At 41.0% G+C, this 16,337-nt stretch overlaps 1 protein-coding gene across 19 annotated transcripts in view; it reads right to left on the bottom strand.

Moving 5' to 3' along the window:
- DTNA (dystrobrevin alpha) overlaps nucleotides 1-16,337 on the bottom strand; it is a 234,673-nt gene that overhangs the window by 47,731 nt on the left and 170,605 nt on the right. For all 19 annotated transcript variants that reach the window (XM_068932776.1, XM_068932782.1, XM_068932778.1 and 16 more), the window contains 5 exons: nucleotides 15,629-15,714; nucleotides 13,903-14,057; nucleotides 8,310-8,415; nucleotides 5,740-5,906; nucleotides 3,080-3,204 (listed from right to left, as the gene is read on the bottom strand). In XM_068932776.1, the coding sequence (XP_068788877.1) occupies nucleotides 3,080-3,204; nucleotides 5,740-5,906; nucleotides 8,310-8,415; nucleotides 13,903-14,057; nucleotides 15,629-15,714 (639 nt within the window). The remainder of the gene's footprint in view (nucleotides 1-3,079; nucleotides 3,205-5,739; nucleotides 5,907-8,309; nucleotides 8,416-13,902; nucleotides 14,058-15,628; nucleotides 15,715-16,337) is intronic.

Raw genomic sequence — 16,337 nt, forward strand, 5'->3', positions numbered from 1 at the left:
AAAAGCACGAGAGACTCTATGCATAAAAAGTCATTGATGCTGTTTACATGTGCAGAGTTGCTCTTCTGTACAAATGCCTATAAACTTTAAGGCTTTGCTAATGGTCTGTGATTAGCATTTGTTTTGAATTCTTCTATCAATAAAACTATTATTAAAACTAATCTGAGCTTTCCCAAGGCAAGTTTCTTAAAGCCTGGTGCCCACCATCACATTCCTCATGTTTGTTAAGCTTGGATATCAAATGGATGTTCAGGTATAAAATCTGACGTGTGACATGGTAAGACAAGAACAGCAGACTTTACGGTAAACCAAAGGAAAACTCTTAGCAATTGACTACAAATCTATACCCTTTGGAAGTCATTTCTAAACTTCTGGAAGTGAAGGGGTTAAGCCTAAGTTCTGGAAGTGAGTGGTTAAGCTTCTTGATGAAAATGAACTTAGGACACCCAATTAACTCTCCCCAAGGAGGCAGAAAACACTTAAAAATGCATTTACTGAATATGCTAAGTAATAAATGCACGCTATAGCATAGCACATGCTTATACTAAAATAAGATGTTAAATAACAGAAATTTTCCAAAGTGTTCCATGCTAGTCAAATCTTTTCACACTGGTACCAAAAATAATGGTCCCATGGGCTTATATGGAAATAAAGTCAGGCCAGTGCAGAATGCATTTCAAAATCCCTCCATGACACACTAATAACGTTACTTGTCATCTCTAGATCTTGGTGTTTCTTTTTTGTTGCCAATCTTACTTATAGAAAGGCAAAATGACCACTCAGAAGTTCCTCCATCACATTAACCACACATTGATAACTATTTTTTACATCCTTCCAAATGTGCTTTAGATGTGTTTCTTACTTAATTGAAAAATCTCTGTGGCACCCGTAAAACAGAAAAATTGTGCAGTCTTTCTGTGTGTTGTCACTCAAATGTGGAAGAACAACGAAAAGGAAAGGGAGTATAAAATGCATAGAGTATTTGCCCCCATTTAAGGTAGAAACTACTGAAAAAAGAATACCATTTTGTTGCCAGAATTCTTCCATTAAATGCATATATGAAAACCTTTTTGCCTGGATTCTTGCCCAGAGCTGTTTCTCACCTCTTATCTTCCATTACTTTTAAAGATAAAAATCACATCAGCAAGAAGGTATTCTCAATGAGGTACTGCAGCATATCTTTCCCCTCAATTAATTTATGTGTGTGACACTGTAGATCATGCTACCTGCACAACTTACAGGTTTTTCACTCAGGTGTCATAATACACAATATAGTTATATTGCTTTCAGTCTACTGATAAAGAAAAACTACATCATAAAACAAAATAGATGGTGACTCATTCTCACGTTCACTCACTCTAAATTATGTCTGCCTATTTAGGAAGAAGGGAAGCTGTTAATTTCAGAACAAAGATTTAGAACAGGTCCTACTCAGTAACGGTACCTTCTCTTTGCCTTGCCTTGCCTTGCCTTCCCTAAACGCATTTAATTCATTCACAGTAGCCCAGTTTTTACTATCTGCTATCTGTAGGTACAGATAGGCCTTAGAAGGCCTCCAGGCAACATGAAGCAGAGGCTTCTGTTTCAGCTTCATGCTCTCTGTCTTTTTCCATTTCTCTTAAGGATGGCCAGAATCTGCCCTGTGAAATTAGCATTGACTCACCAACAGAGCTAGGCTTTTATAGTACGCTCACTAGCAATTCCATCTCTACATGTTCCAAAGAACAATGTGCCCCCATTACACTGCTATAAAGAGGTGCATTGATTTTAACTAACAATTGGAGTAACAAGGACTTGGAATTAAATATCTATCAGAGGCACCTCACATTTTAAAAGCAGAGGATTCTTTCCTGCCTTGGAAAAGTCCCATTATGCGTATCCTACACAAGGAAGACCATCAGCGTAAACTATCCTTAAAACGTCAGGTAGGTTAGATGAATTCTCAATGTGATATACAGCTCACGATGGCCTGTGGGCACTTATCCTTAAAGGTGCTACATAAAAATGTTCAGTACTGACAAATATAAATACATATAATAATTACAGATAGGAATAGTTTCAGTATCCAGTAACTCAGGTATATAGCATGCAAATACAATTACAATGGCCGTTGCCTGAAAGGCTTCAATCAGTGCCCCTGGGAAGGTGACTGAAAATATAAAAGAACAGTCTTAAGAGAAGTATTTGGAAGACAGTACTTCTAGAATAATTTTCCCAAATTTTCCAAACTTTTTTCCTACCAATGTCTTGATTTTTCCAGAATTCTTCGGAAAATTTAACTTTTTTCTTAAGGACTAAAGGAGCAAAGGTAACAAACTGATAGATGAGAAAATGTGAGCAACTGCTAGTACAGGTGGTGGACATCCTTTAGAAAAAAGACATCTGAAGTGACGATTTCCCCACCTTGCACAATTATATTTTCTCTCTACTATGAGTTGCTTGATTCCTGCAGAGAAAAATTAATGACACAAACTATTTTACCAAATGCTACTTTTGCTTCCCCAAGATATCAAACTAAAGATAATGGAACCTTTTCAAATTACTTTGTAATTAAAGACACAAATCTTACGCAGAATCACATAGCTAGTCTTCAGGGCCAGGTGAAATCACAGTTCCACTTAAGTCAGTGAGAACTGACACCGATTTCAACAAAATTGGTCGGCTTCACTTTTCTCTAGTGCCTCATCGTAAGACATACATGAGATAGATACACTGAAGTTTAGAGCCTCTAGACGGCAAAATGAATGTCCTAAGCATGAATACATCCCAAAGTGCTAAATACTGGACCTATATGAAATCGCAGGGATATTTCTTCTCTGCTTCCTACGAGAATGGGGATACACACTATGTCCCAGTATTTGTGCAGGTAACATGAACATATTCCACTGACTTTTCAAGTTAAGTCACACAGAAGAACAGCTTTATATCAAATACCTCTGTGGGTGAATTTGCACTTGTGATGCATTGAACTTGATCTCACCTCGTTGCCTTCCATTTTGTTCAGCGTTATCTTATCTGCACTAGATGTAAGCAACACCTCAAACAAAGCTTACTTTTTCTACAGCACACAGATACTTACACAATATGAGCCAGGTTTAGAGGTTTTTCAGGCTGGTCAGGGAACATTGGGTGCAAAGGTTCACGGCTGGAAGCACAGCTTAAAGACTTGCTAAGTGCATTAGTTAGCTTCTTAGCAGGTGATTTCTGGGAGGAACAAGGAAGGTAGAGGTAATCCGGACAAGTAAGGTGCATACTGTTTCTACTAAAGGAAGCACAAAACAACAGGTAGCTCTACTGCTTATATTCATATGGTCTTATACTCGCCCTTTCCCTTCCCCACCACTGCCCCAAGAGTCTAGTAAGCTGAAGACCACGCAGACTAGTGGAAAGGTTACTCTTACCTTCAGTGGCCCTTCAAGTAGGCTCTACGGGGGGATATATCTATATGGACATATGCAGATTGCCACGGGTTCTCTGCAATGTCGTAGTCAGGTAATATTGAATAGTGAAAGACAGCATAGAGTTAATGTCTCCTGGCGAATAGCTTGTACCTCATCAACTTAAGAGCGCAAGCACAAGAAATTTTTTCGTGCCTGTCCATATAGATACACTGCACGAGACAGTTTCCTTTCTAGTTATGGGCCAGATCCAAGGCTGTTATATTCTTTCCTCCTCACTAGTGTTTCCCTCCTCAGTGTCCTGTACTCATTAGCTGTTGATCCAAAAGTCTGCTCTTGTCTCCCCTAGAAGCCCTGGCCCCCGCTAGGCTGGGAAAAGCAATGGGGACAGGGAAATTTCACACACAGTACGGCCGGAATAGCACTGGCATGGCAACAGCAAGCAACAAGGGGCTGAAACACTTCCATTGTTACCAAAAAACCGAGAGGCTCTGTGCATAAAACATGCTTCTCAGCCTCAAATCTTCCCACAGCGCAAGCCTAAAAAAACTACCATTTTTTGCTTTCTAGTTTTCTTTAGACATTCTTTACAATTGATCACGTTAATAGAGAAGTCATCCTCCCAATCACAGGTCCTTTTCTAAGGTAGATTGATCCTGAGACTGCACAGGGCTCGGAGATCTGGGAACTCGTCTAGGCTCTGCGAGAGATTCTCAGAGAATTCAACACACCTCTCTGTGATTCACTTTCTCTATCAGTTAAACAGAGGCTAATGATCCTTATGCTGTATCCTCCCCCAAAATACAGGTCAATGTGCTGAAAAGTTAAAATGCTTTTAGAGCTTAACAGGAATGGTATTATAGATGCACACACATCCCTCAAAGTTATTACTGTAATCAAGATAATAATGAAATATTTCTATTACAGAATCCTAATCTAAATGTGTAAAATGCAGGCTTTCTTTCTTTTTCATTATAAATGCAATTTCACTTTGAATTTAATCAGCTGAATTCCACCATGCATCTGAACACCTTCAACCCGCATGCGAAGCTCGATATAGAAGCATTATGGAGAATGCTAACCTGTTCTGAGCGAATGCTAATAACACTACAGAAATGCAGTTTCAAACTTGAAGGAGAACATTTGTTTCAAACAACAAAACACTGGGAACCACTAGGCATGCACTCACGTTTTGTTTTCTGCTCAGCAGAAATCCTAAGTTTTGAAATAATTTCCTACCTATAATTACAGCTCCCTTGCTACAGCGAGAAATAATTTTATAGCACACATTGCTACTCGGAGCGGAATATGAGCTGCGTAGTGGGCACCTCCCTACTCGGACACTGCACTCAAGTCAGTCATGTCTATGCAGCTAGAAGCAATTAGGACCCAGTAACACATTTACAGACCCAGATCTGCTAGGAGGCAAGCGCAGGGCTGTGTGACAGGCATACAGAGCACATCACTTAAATTTAACCCTTGCCTGCTCCAGCCACGGAAAGGCAGATGTTGCAAGGATCGGGGCTGTAACTGCTTGTGGCAGGCTTGAGAACTTTGTAAAAAAGATATACGCAAAGCCCTGTACGTACATGAGTTTTGGCCGCCTGCCTCACGTTCTTTTTGGTCACAATATACTTCTGTAATATTTGGGGTTAGTTAGAGTTTCTCTGCTGATGGTTCGGGCCCTGGAGGATGGGGTTTCCCAGTGACCGAGGGCTTCTGCTAGGACTGTGCTCCCACGCATGGAGCGCTCAGCGCCTGGAGCTGGTGCCCTGCGCTCAGCGCCCAGAGTTGGTGCCCTTTCGAGAAGGCTGATGTAGCTGTTGATATTTTTCAGTCAGCTAAGCAAAAGTGTTGAGTTATTTTGTTCAGCAACGAGAAAGAGCTGACATGTGGTTTTCCCTCTAAGTCTGTGACCATGCTCGAGTCTACCGTGCCAGGCCCGCACCAAATGCTACACATATGCCGCAGCCACTTGATTGAAAATATTGATGAACGCGCGCTAAGCATGCATCATGGCATCCACGAGCGGCCAACAGCGCGCCGAGCAGAGGCCGCCGGCGACAGGCGGAGCGGTTGTTTTACCACGCGTCCTGCGGAAAGGAGAAAACTTACTGTGAGCAGGGCCTCCGCCACACTGCCGTTCAGCGCGGGCCGGCACTGCCCGGCGGCTCCACTCCACCCTCAGAAAAGCCGCTTCCCGCCTCCGCTCTGTGCCGCGTGCGGCCGCCCCGGGACCCGGCCCGGCAGCGCAGCCCGGGCCGCGGCGGGGCGGCAGGCGGCTCCTCTGCGCCCGGCGGGGCTCGAAGCGGTGCGCAGCGAGGCGCGAGCCGGCCCTTACCCATGACGTGTACTCTTTCATTTGGTGCTGGTTGCTGTGGGAACCGCTGGCGTGTCCTCTCCAGAAGCAGTCCTGACAGAGCTGGTAATTGTGGCACTGCTGGCACCGGTAGCGAAACCCCATCATGCTCTCGCTGTGGCAGTACGAACACTCGACGGGGTGGAAGACTGCGCGGGAGAAGACACGGCACAGTGAGCCCAGCCGGAGGGACCGCGGGGAGAGGTTTCGGGAACGAAGCCCCGAACGGAGGAGCGAACCCTTTCCTCGTCTACAGCAGCTTGCAGCAACGAGTGCCGTTGGCAGCTCTGCCCCACGGAGATTGCCCTGCGAGAGCTCGACGAGTCCGCGAGGAACCTTCTCTGCGCTGGGCCCCAAACCCTTTTATCGCTCTGAACCAGCGCCTCCACCTCCTGTGTGCAGCACCAAAAAGCTGCGTGTAACCGAATGCATCACAGAGGAGACACATAACTGAGAAAATCCCCTTCACCCTTTCAGCTGCGTTACTCGGGGAGGTTTTGCTGCGCTGTTAGCAGCGGAGGCAGTGAGCCTCAGCGTACAAATCTAACAACGCGGGTGTCTGACTATTGGAAGCACAAAATGTATTTAGGCATATAGCTGTCTCTTCTGATTACCTGTGGCTCATCTGTACTAACTGACAGCATTTTAGGTACCTATATATGGATTTAAAAATTTACCTCTGGATGCCCAAATTTGAAAATGGGCCATGGAAGGGACCAACTTGGTCTTGTTCTTTATTCTGCTCAGAGGCAGGTAATAATGAGCACGTTAAGGCTTAGGGACTTTTCCCCCCAGCCGCAACATTTTGAACCACTTTCCTGGCAATACTGCTCTTTCTCTTCCTCTCTCCTCACTATAGCATGTACCAAATTTACCAAGGGGTACTGTACATCTTGTTTCTCCCAGGCATATTCTGTTTTGCTGTCTTAAGGCTCCATCTGGGAGGATTTGTGATAAGTGCAGAGTGTATCAAATTTATATTTTCCCTGCCAGGATTTTGCAGCACAAAGGGGTGGGAAATGGTGGAAAGCTGGTGGGGGACAGGGGTCGATGATAAGAGCCTGAGGAAGGCCGGACTGATAGCTGGGACGGTAGACAAGAAGGACTTGGCAACATCATCCTACCCACCTTATTGCCTCTTAACTGCAGTGGTGATTCGGTACACGCGCGAACACATACGACTTCCTCCTCCTCCTTTCAGCACCAAAAAGATGGCTGGGCACTCCCACTTCCTATAGCCCCAAATCTTGTTGGCGATATGGTATAAATATTTTTATTTTCCACCTGTGTGAGTATATATGACGTTTTCTGCCTCCTGTCCCTGCTTCTTTTTCCCTACAGTGTCCGAAAGCTTCAGTTACGCTAGAGGCAAACCTTCATGGAGTAACAAGACAGGAACATTCACCAAGCACCTTACACAACAACCTCTGAGGCAAAATACAGGGCGGGAAATTCGTTTGTTTTAAATACATTTATTTATATTGCTAAATTGATATTTTTATTTTTTCCTGTATAAATGCCCTCTGTTTTTAAATTTTCCTTTTTCTAGAGATACAGTGTTGGAATAATGACTGTCAACACCATTTCCTCCTAATGATCATAAGCAAGACATGTCACATTAGCAACAAGTACACCCAGCTAAACAAGAAAATAAGGATGCACATACTATCTTGTAGGTTTTTTTTTTCTATTCAGTATTAGCAATGCTGGTCCTTTCTGGACAGCAGAAGCACACTGGCTTGGTGCTGGGGAGCTCTTCCAGAACTACGTGGGGAACTATACAGTTTGCAGGCTGCAATTTGGTAGCCACACACTGCAGCGAGATCCACAGGCTTTCTAGCTCTGCCCCTGCAGTTTCAGCATGGCAACATGGTCTGTGTCCTTCTAGAGAGAGTACATGAAGGGTTTAGCTGGAGGGCCTCTACATTCATGAGTGTGAGCTTACTTTTCCTAAGGTATTGAAGAAGAAACGGCAAGGCTGACAAAGATCTTATTGTCCAGGGACATGCAACCTGCACCATGCAATAATCAAATTAGTTGATTTTCCTGGTCCTTTCCTGTCTTAAAATCAGAGATCTATTCATTTTGGGGAAAGACAATACTTAAGCAGAAAGAGGCAGTTAAGTCCTTACACTTCACACAAGCAACTTTACACTGCGCTGGACTTCTCCTGCCAAGTATACTGCATGAAAGGAAACTGCCAAGCTGTTCCTTTTCTACTGCCATATGTCATAGCTAATAAAAACTGTGGCCTTGATTGTTCACCAAATGTAAGTGTGTGGATGGATCGAGTCCTATCACTCTTTGCTTATCCAGAGCACAGGAGGAGAGGACACAGTCTGGATAATTTCTTGAGCACAGGAAAATTAAGCCATATTCCTGGCTGAATCACCAACAGGATACTTCAAACATTTTACCACAGACTTAACAAATGGCACATGCATTCAATAACCCCAGTACAGTCCTACAAAATCATCCACAGAGTGAGATAGCCATTGCACAAAATTTTACTGCTGCAACTCTTAATTTCTTGGGCAGCAGCTGTTACTTACCGTTTTCAACATTTGCCAGTCGATGCAGAAGTGGTAACCACACTAGACACTGTGGCGGGGGATCAGACATGAGAGTATCCAAGAAAGTGTTTAGTGTGACTTTTTTCTGCTCAAATAAGCAAACAAATATGCACAAAAAAAATCAGTAATCAGACATATCAAAATGATTGCAGATTGTTCTTATAAATATAACACTTGGGAACATGCTTCAGATACTGTTTACTTGTAACTTTCGCTTACTAAAAAGAACAATTGATATTGCCAAAGGCTTTACACACTATTTTTAGTAGTTACAATGTATATATTACTGATGACTAGCAGTCCTTGTCATGAAGCTGGGATAGTGACACCTAGCTCTTGTTCACTTCAAAGACTCTTTTCTAAAGTCACTGCCTGAAGATCCTTTGTGAATAACGTCCACATTCAACTTTTCAGGTTCTTATATGTTTTAAGTGCCAAATAATAAATACATGTGCATGTAGGTATTACTATGTATTACCAATTTTCAAATGAAAAGCCCTACAAACAATGAATGATAAGGGAGTATAATTTCAGAAACAATGTAGGGTATGGACAGACCATCATAGGAGACTGAGTTAGTGTGATTTAAGAAACTACTGCTTGTCTGTTGAGCCGTGGCAACTGGTCATGGGTGAACGCTGACTGTGGGATTTGTAAGCATTTGCATACACTCAATGCCTGCAGCTGACTTGACCGTTCCTGACCTGTCTGTACCCTTAAGCACCTAAAGGTCTATGCCCTTTGAAAGGTCTTTCAAAGAGATTTCAACTCTAAAATATCCCTGTTGATTTAAAAAGCAGAACCTAAGAGTTTAAGTTTCTTAGATGTCTGGAAAAAGTCATCACAGTCATCATCTTAGTGCAGTTGTTTTTGATACATATATGTAATATTTCATCCTGATAGGTTCACCATAAATACCTGCTCTTTCCTGAATGTGATACACTGGCTACATAGTGTGTACTAAAGTACACAGTTACCAGTTGGTCAAGGATGGAGAGTCCTTAAGAAACCAGTAGCTGATGCTTCCTCTCAAGTAAAATTAGATACAAAAATATTGATTCTTCTTAAGAATGCCTACAAATATCCTTTAAAGATACACATATTTAAGTGGCATCCTCATCCAAAGGGATTGCTAAATCTTCATATCTGATTGCACAAGCTACTGCTTTAACCAGATAAAAAACTGTGGTTACCCCACGAGAAAGAAAAACAGTAGCTATGCAGTAATATATATCACCTCTGTGTGTTGTGGAGTGCTTTTAAGAGCTAAGATTTCAGACAGAGATTTCCAGCAGTTATATACAACTGCAGCCAGATACAAAGAAAATCATTGCTCTTATACATAGAGGGATCACTGGACAACATCTCACTCTGTAACAGTTTCAGGGTTGAAATATTGCAGGATATTGGGAAATATATACAAATTTCTGCCCTTAAGAGAAAACATTTCAGATAAGTTGTGATGATCAGCGTTCTTAATTCTTTAATGAATAGAAATAGCCAGAATATGAGCTTTATGTCTCACTGAAGTACTGCCTTTTCCACAAAACCTGCAGTATGAAAGCCCAGACATGTCGTCCTATGAAGAGGAACCAAAACTGCGTAAGTCCCTCAAAACTGTCTTTGTCCATGTGGTATCAGAATAGCTACCATCTGCTTGTCATATGAACGGTCTTCCCATCTTTGTAGAGTGGATAAACATTTCCCTAATAAGTATTCTACGCTGTAAGTATCAGCTCACAGAAAAGCATCTTTCCGAAGGAGACCTTCAGCGGATGGTTGGCACGCTTTTGCTGACCAATGCCATCAGCAAATGTCAGTGTTGTCTGCAGCGGAACTCAAAACTGAGGGTGAAAAGGCAAAACTGAAACTAGGAAAGGAAGAGTCATCCAATGTTCCATATTGCAAAGAGCAGCCTGAAGTCTTCTCCGTGCTCTTGAAGTTGGCACAGAAGTGCTCTGAACAAGCAATGGGGAGACAGGACAGTTCTTCCACAATGGATTAGCTTTTGAACGCAGCTATAATTTAAAACCTAATTTGCACCAAATAAAACAATTTGGCTTCCCTGACAGCCTTATGGACAAACTTCTTCGGTGGTCACTGATTTTATGGATTAGAGAGAGCAGTATCCCTTAAAAGGACAACAAGAGAGCAATTCCCATACATTATAAAGGGCATATTTTCCTCCTGCAGTTTTTTTATCCGCTGCTGGGAAAGTTGAAAGTGAAAGCTGTTTTCTAAATGTATGATGCACGCAGATGGAGTCTGGGTTTGTGGAACAACACTTAGCCAAGTGATAACAAAATGAAGCTAGTGTCTATCTTTTTAGCTTGGGATAAAAAAAGAGAAAGAAAAAGTGTTTTCTATTATAATAACACTTTTTAGGATGAAGGCAATATCATAGTACATTAATTCTACCTATGGGGGAAAGTGGTGGCTATAAAACTCCTTTTTGAGCCCCAGATCCGTGTTCTGAAGCATTAAATCACTTGTTCTGGCATTTCTGTTCCATAAATTTGCTTGTGAGGAAACACTGTAGTTTCTATTTTGAACAGCCATTCCCTCTAATAGTGGTTCACAGACAGAGGAAAACACATGGTTTAATCAAATAAATCAGTGCAATGGGAAACAACCAAACATTTCTGCAAACAGGATGCACATTGAAAGGGATTTAACATCCTGTGCAGAAAATCATTCACAGAAATTTTTTTTTTCCTGAAAACTGACGAATCTACAGATTAGAGGGCTGAAAGGCTTCTGGTAAGCAAAAGTGATCCACACTGAGAGCAAACAAAAGGGGATACCTGAACAACCTGCTCATTCCCCCTTTCATTCCATGGGGGGACACTGACTAGAACCAGACTGACTCAAAATGCACTGAAGTACTAAACAAAAAGAGAGTGATTCATGGACATGAGAGTGAGAGGTCTCATCTACACAGCAGAGAATATGGATTCAGTCAGAAATATGCCCAGATGTTCTGTTCTAGCGAAGGCGGGATCTAGGTTTAGAAGCAGATGCGTAAGAGCTTCCTTGGATAACCACAGTACCAATACTCTGTTACAAATAAATGCTCAAACATGGCATTAGCCATAATGCTATCAATCTAGCTTCCTAGCTGTGGATAAAAGGTAGTCAGAATTATCCCAATTGCTCATATCCTGTCATTTCAAAGCTTTTCTACACAGTAGGAGATTTTCCAGGACTGAATTTTTTTGTCTTTCAGGTACTGCAATGAAAAATTGTCAACCTTCTTTTGGAAGACAGTTAAAAATAATATTTCAGTTTTGAAAGAAAAATCTGTTTTTATTATTTTTATTTTTACCAGATCCAGAATCTTAAAGACAGTCTCTGATAAAACTGAGCTTAATCTTCAAATCTACTACATTACAGCTGAGTAGCTGAAGTCTGAAGTTCCCATTGAACGTTGAATGTTGCATTAGTTGGCACACGGAAAGATTAAAGAGCGGTATGGCCATTTCTCTGATAACATGCTAGCTCAGCTCTTTCCAAAGGAATTGTTCAACCTAATCACATTTCTCAGATATTGTGCTACAGTAAAATGAAGAAGTTTGCCCAGGATGGTGATATTTTGAGGCATAAAACTGTAAGGAAATGGAAGCAATAAAGACAACAAAAATGTAGTAGAATATTAGAATGAACGTGCTAATATTGAGATCTTTGGATGTACAACCTAACGGGAACAGAAAGAAATTCCCTCACTTGAAACTTTAAAAACTGGACTGGAGCAGTAATGTCTTAATAATGTAAGGAAAAATCCTGTACTCATAAATGTGTGATATTTCTTTCTATTTTATCTGATCAAAGAACTCCACCAGAATATTTGAATTTCATGAATGTTTAGAACAACATAGGAAGTGTCAAACTTATCCCAAGGCGACAGCGGAAGACTGAATGACCTAAGGTGTGACTAAGACTCTGTGGGTACCGTTTATCACAGTGTCATAGGGCTATGTTGTTCAGAGTTTCATTTCAAAACTCTGCTTCATCCCTGGTGCAGCACATTACAACAATTAAATTAAGTGAATGTAAGGGAAACATTAGTCTAGTGCCTTTTTGGAAAATATTTGTTTCTTAAGGCAACTTTGTATATCTGATTTGCTGTCATTTGGATGAAAAGTCAAGGAAAGGGCCATTTCTGATGGCTGCCTAGGTAGAAATTGAAGCCTGAACGAGATTTTACAAGGAAAAAGGAGAAATTGCTTTCTGATCTTTAATAATACCGTGTCTAATGTTCAAGGCTCAAATGCTGTGCTGACAAAGGAAGAGTATTGTTCTATTATTTTAACATAAAACTACCAAAAGTCATTTCACTATGTAGATTCTTCAACATAATATGAAGTGGTATCTTAAATATGTCTCTGTGAAACAAGATTATCTCTAAATATGCAGCACTGCTACTTAAAATTATTTGGGAGATGATTCAATGAATGAATTTCAATAGTCTTTCAGCTGACTGGAGTACCTATTGATTAGTGATGAAACTGAAGGAAAACAAAAAATGAGATTATTTTACATGAAAATAACACTATTCCTGCTCCATTCAACTTATTTGTTCAACACTATCGAGTTATATTTTGGCAGCAAATGGAAGAATAAGAGAATGAAAACGCCCCTTTTATTTCTAACACTTCCCCAATTTCAGCATCTTCCATTATTTTATGCTTATAGCATTACTCAGTGTGGCAAGAGCTAGAAGAATTCTCTCTTTCCATTGTTTAGAGAAGCGGTCAATCAGCCACAGGTACATTATGGGATATCCTGAAGTGCTAGTCAGCGCACCCATACACTTTGATGTGTTGTGGAAAATCTCATATTTTCTTCAGTGCAATTTCATTGTTTTCCTGACTCTGTCTCCTTGAGGATATCTGTAAGGGGATAGGGATTTGGCATTGCCTACCAACTCTCATTTTCAAAAAAGGTTTAAGACGTCACAGAATGACAGAATCACAGAATGGTTGAGGTTGGAAGGGACCTCTGCAGATCATCTAGCCCAACACCTCTGCTCAAGCAGGGTCACCTAGAGCACATCAACATAACTTTCTAGTCATTGCCAAACTTCCTGCATGTGTAGCCCCTCATTTGAACAATGTAGCTTGATTTTTGGAGAGAGCTGGGCTTTATACGGTGAAGGTGACGTCTCATATGTGCTTGTAACAACAACAACAAATTGCAATGAAGGACTGCATGACCTGGGGCATTCACATTACCTAAATGTAAGTATCTAACGAACGTATGTGTTCAAATTAGGAGGTTAGTCTCCTCAGGCTTCCTAATTTAGGAACATTTAAGTTGGGTTCCTGTTCTGAATCACTTTTTGGCTAAGCTTCTCTCTCTCATCTAACTATATAGGGAACCCTATAGAGGCTAGCCTCCTAGTGTGTGTACCTAACCAACGTATGTGCCCGAAGGTAGAAATGTGAATCTCCCCTCCACCCAATCATGTATTTCCTGGGTGAATATGCACGTATGTGTAAGAAAGGAAGACAGTCACAGTTTGCCTCGAGGTGTGACTGACAGTGGCTGTCTAGGATGCTTGCTCTGTCTTTACCTGTTGCGAGAAACAGGATTTTGCTGATTGCTCTGTATAACCAAATGAAGGCCCTTCGAAAACAGCAGTGGGCAGCTTGAGAACCTCCCGCAGAAACATGTCGTATCTGCCATAAACCATCACTCCACTGGAGTCTGAAATCATTGAGAAAATATCTGAAGGAGAAAAAGACAAGAAAAGGAGAAAGCTACTTCAGTTGGAGCTACAGGTTTGCTCTTAAATGCAGTAATATTGATTTGAACCAAAAGTGCTAAACACTTTTAGCACTTTTAGCACTTCAACATTTCTGCTTATGGAAACATCCAGTAATACTGTACCTTTAATTTAGCCCCACTTAACAGAAACCAAAGAGAATGATCCATATAAAAGTAGCTTATCTTGGCATTAACATTTCCCTGTTTTCCTCCATTGTGTGTGGCCATTCTTTCTAAGTGGAGTCTGATGCACTGCATGAGGCAGTAATTTAACCAGAAAAGGAAGATCTAATTTGACAAGATATGCAATATCAAGTTTTTGCCTATTGCCAGTTTACCATGTAAAAGCTAAATCTTGACAATGAGTTCATTAAATTACTTATTGTTGTGGACACCCAAAACACTGAAGATCTTTCAAATGCATTATTTGCCTTGTTACCCTTTTTTGTCTTTTTGTTTACTTATAAAAATATCCCAAAGTTTTATTATCTAACAGAGTTAGATAGAGTTGCATGTTTCTCCTTTCTCAGCCTTCACTTTTCCCCTTATTTAAAAGGATCCTAAGCTCAGCAGAGGATCACAGATGAAGGGACATTTGACCATTTTTCAAGCTGGAATGGCAACCGCTTCCTTTCCATGAACCTGCAATGGCTATTCTAATGACATGACCCTGGAACCGCTAACAGAAAACCTGCATCATATTCCAGCCTTCCACTGGATAGTCCCTTCTCCTTATTCTTAGTGTCCTAAGGAACAAACTGTGTTCATTTACAGCCATTCTATACTTGATTCGCTACACAGAAATAACATACTAAAAAAGGGTACCAAACCTGGAAGCCTAAATTAGCATCTGGGAATCTCTACTTGTTAACTTTAATCAACAACAGATTGTAAACTTAATTTCCTCTAGCTGTGGTGGAAGGCTCAGAGGAAGCTGAAGGCTGAAGACATTAATCCTTTGGACAAAAAGTCTGGAAAATGGTGTTCTGGACCTGAGCTAGAGACATCACAGCACGACACAGAAAAACATTTCAGTGCTGCTCCAACTAGACCGCGTCTTGGCCGTCTGGGAACTAAGAACAGATTCTGTGAAATGAGAAGCCATTCTGCAAAATACACGGAATTAATTTGTGCCCTAGGAAAAGAAATATAAAGAGTACATAATGATATTGTACTTTTAAGCGTGAAATGAGAGGTATTATTAAAAAAGTCTGAAGAAATTACTAAATGATGCTTTATGATGTTGAACATTTGAGGCATCTGACTGCACCCTGAATCACCCCAAAGAAAAAAATCAAATTTTCACCCATTAGAACTAGAATATGTGCATGACTGGTCTTCAAAACTATAAAGTCTGTTGTGAAACTCAGTCAGCTTACTTGGACTTACTTGGAGGTGTAGTTAGCTCAGATCCCAAACCCAGCCATGAAACTATAACTTACTCTAACTCCCTGCTTCCCTACATGCACTGTTATCTCTCCAAGTACAACAACGATTAGCACATACATAAGTATGCCCCGCAGAAGACTTACATCTTAATTTGTCCATGATCTTTCCTCCACAAAGAGTCGCCAAAGCCATTTTGACAGCAAAAACGGAAATTTTACCATGTCCTTCCCTGTTCAACAGTAGAAAGTAATCATATTTTGTAATAAGGACAGCATTCCATGTAAAGTGTATATCATTGACAGGACATATTGTAATACACTAGGTGGATTCACACACGAAGATGTTTAAGACCTTTAAAATTAAAGTTTGTGTTGTGGGAACATACAGCACATCAGCACATTGTTCTGTGAAGATTTCAGACCAGATGTATTGATGTATATGTATCTCAGAATTAAACTCCCTATCTCATTATCTGTTGAGATGATTAGCATTACTGCTATTTGTGCTACAGTAGCACTGAAAGGCACCTGTCAAAATCACAGCCTCCCTATTCTAAGTGCATTGTGTATCTTCTGTCCCTAGAAGATGATTACCAATGAGTGCAAAAATCAACACTCTGGGGAAAAAAATGAAAAAAGCAGAAGAGGATCACATGACTGCACAAGTTGGCTATTGTACCCCTTAATAAGTCCCAACAATTGCCTTTTAAATGATACATATGACTTTCACGACCTTGTAGCGAGGATTTTGTTGAAAAGTGGGCAATGAACCTGCATCCAGAATTAGCAAAGAACACTTGCTTTGACATGCAGAAGGGTCTTGTCCCCAGTCTGGTCAAACTGTGGCTATGGC

This window comes from Struthio camelus, chromosome 2, assembly GCF_040807025.1.
Source record: "Struthio camelus isolate bStrCam1 chromosome 2, bStrCam1.hap1, whole genome shotgun sequence".
NCBI lineage: Eukaryota > Metazoa > Chordata > Aves > Struthioniformes > Struthionidae > Struthio > Struthio camelus.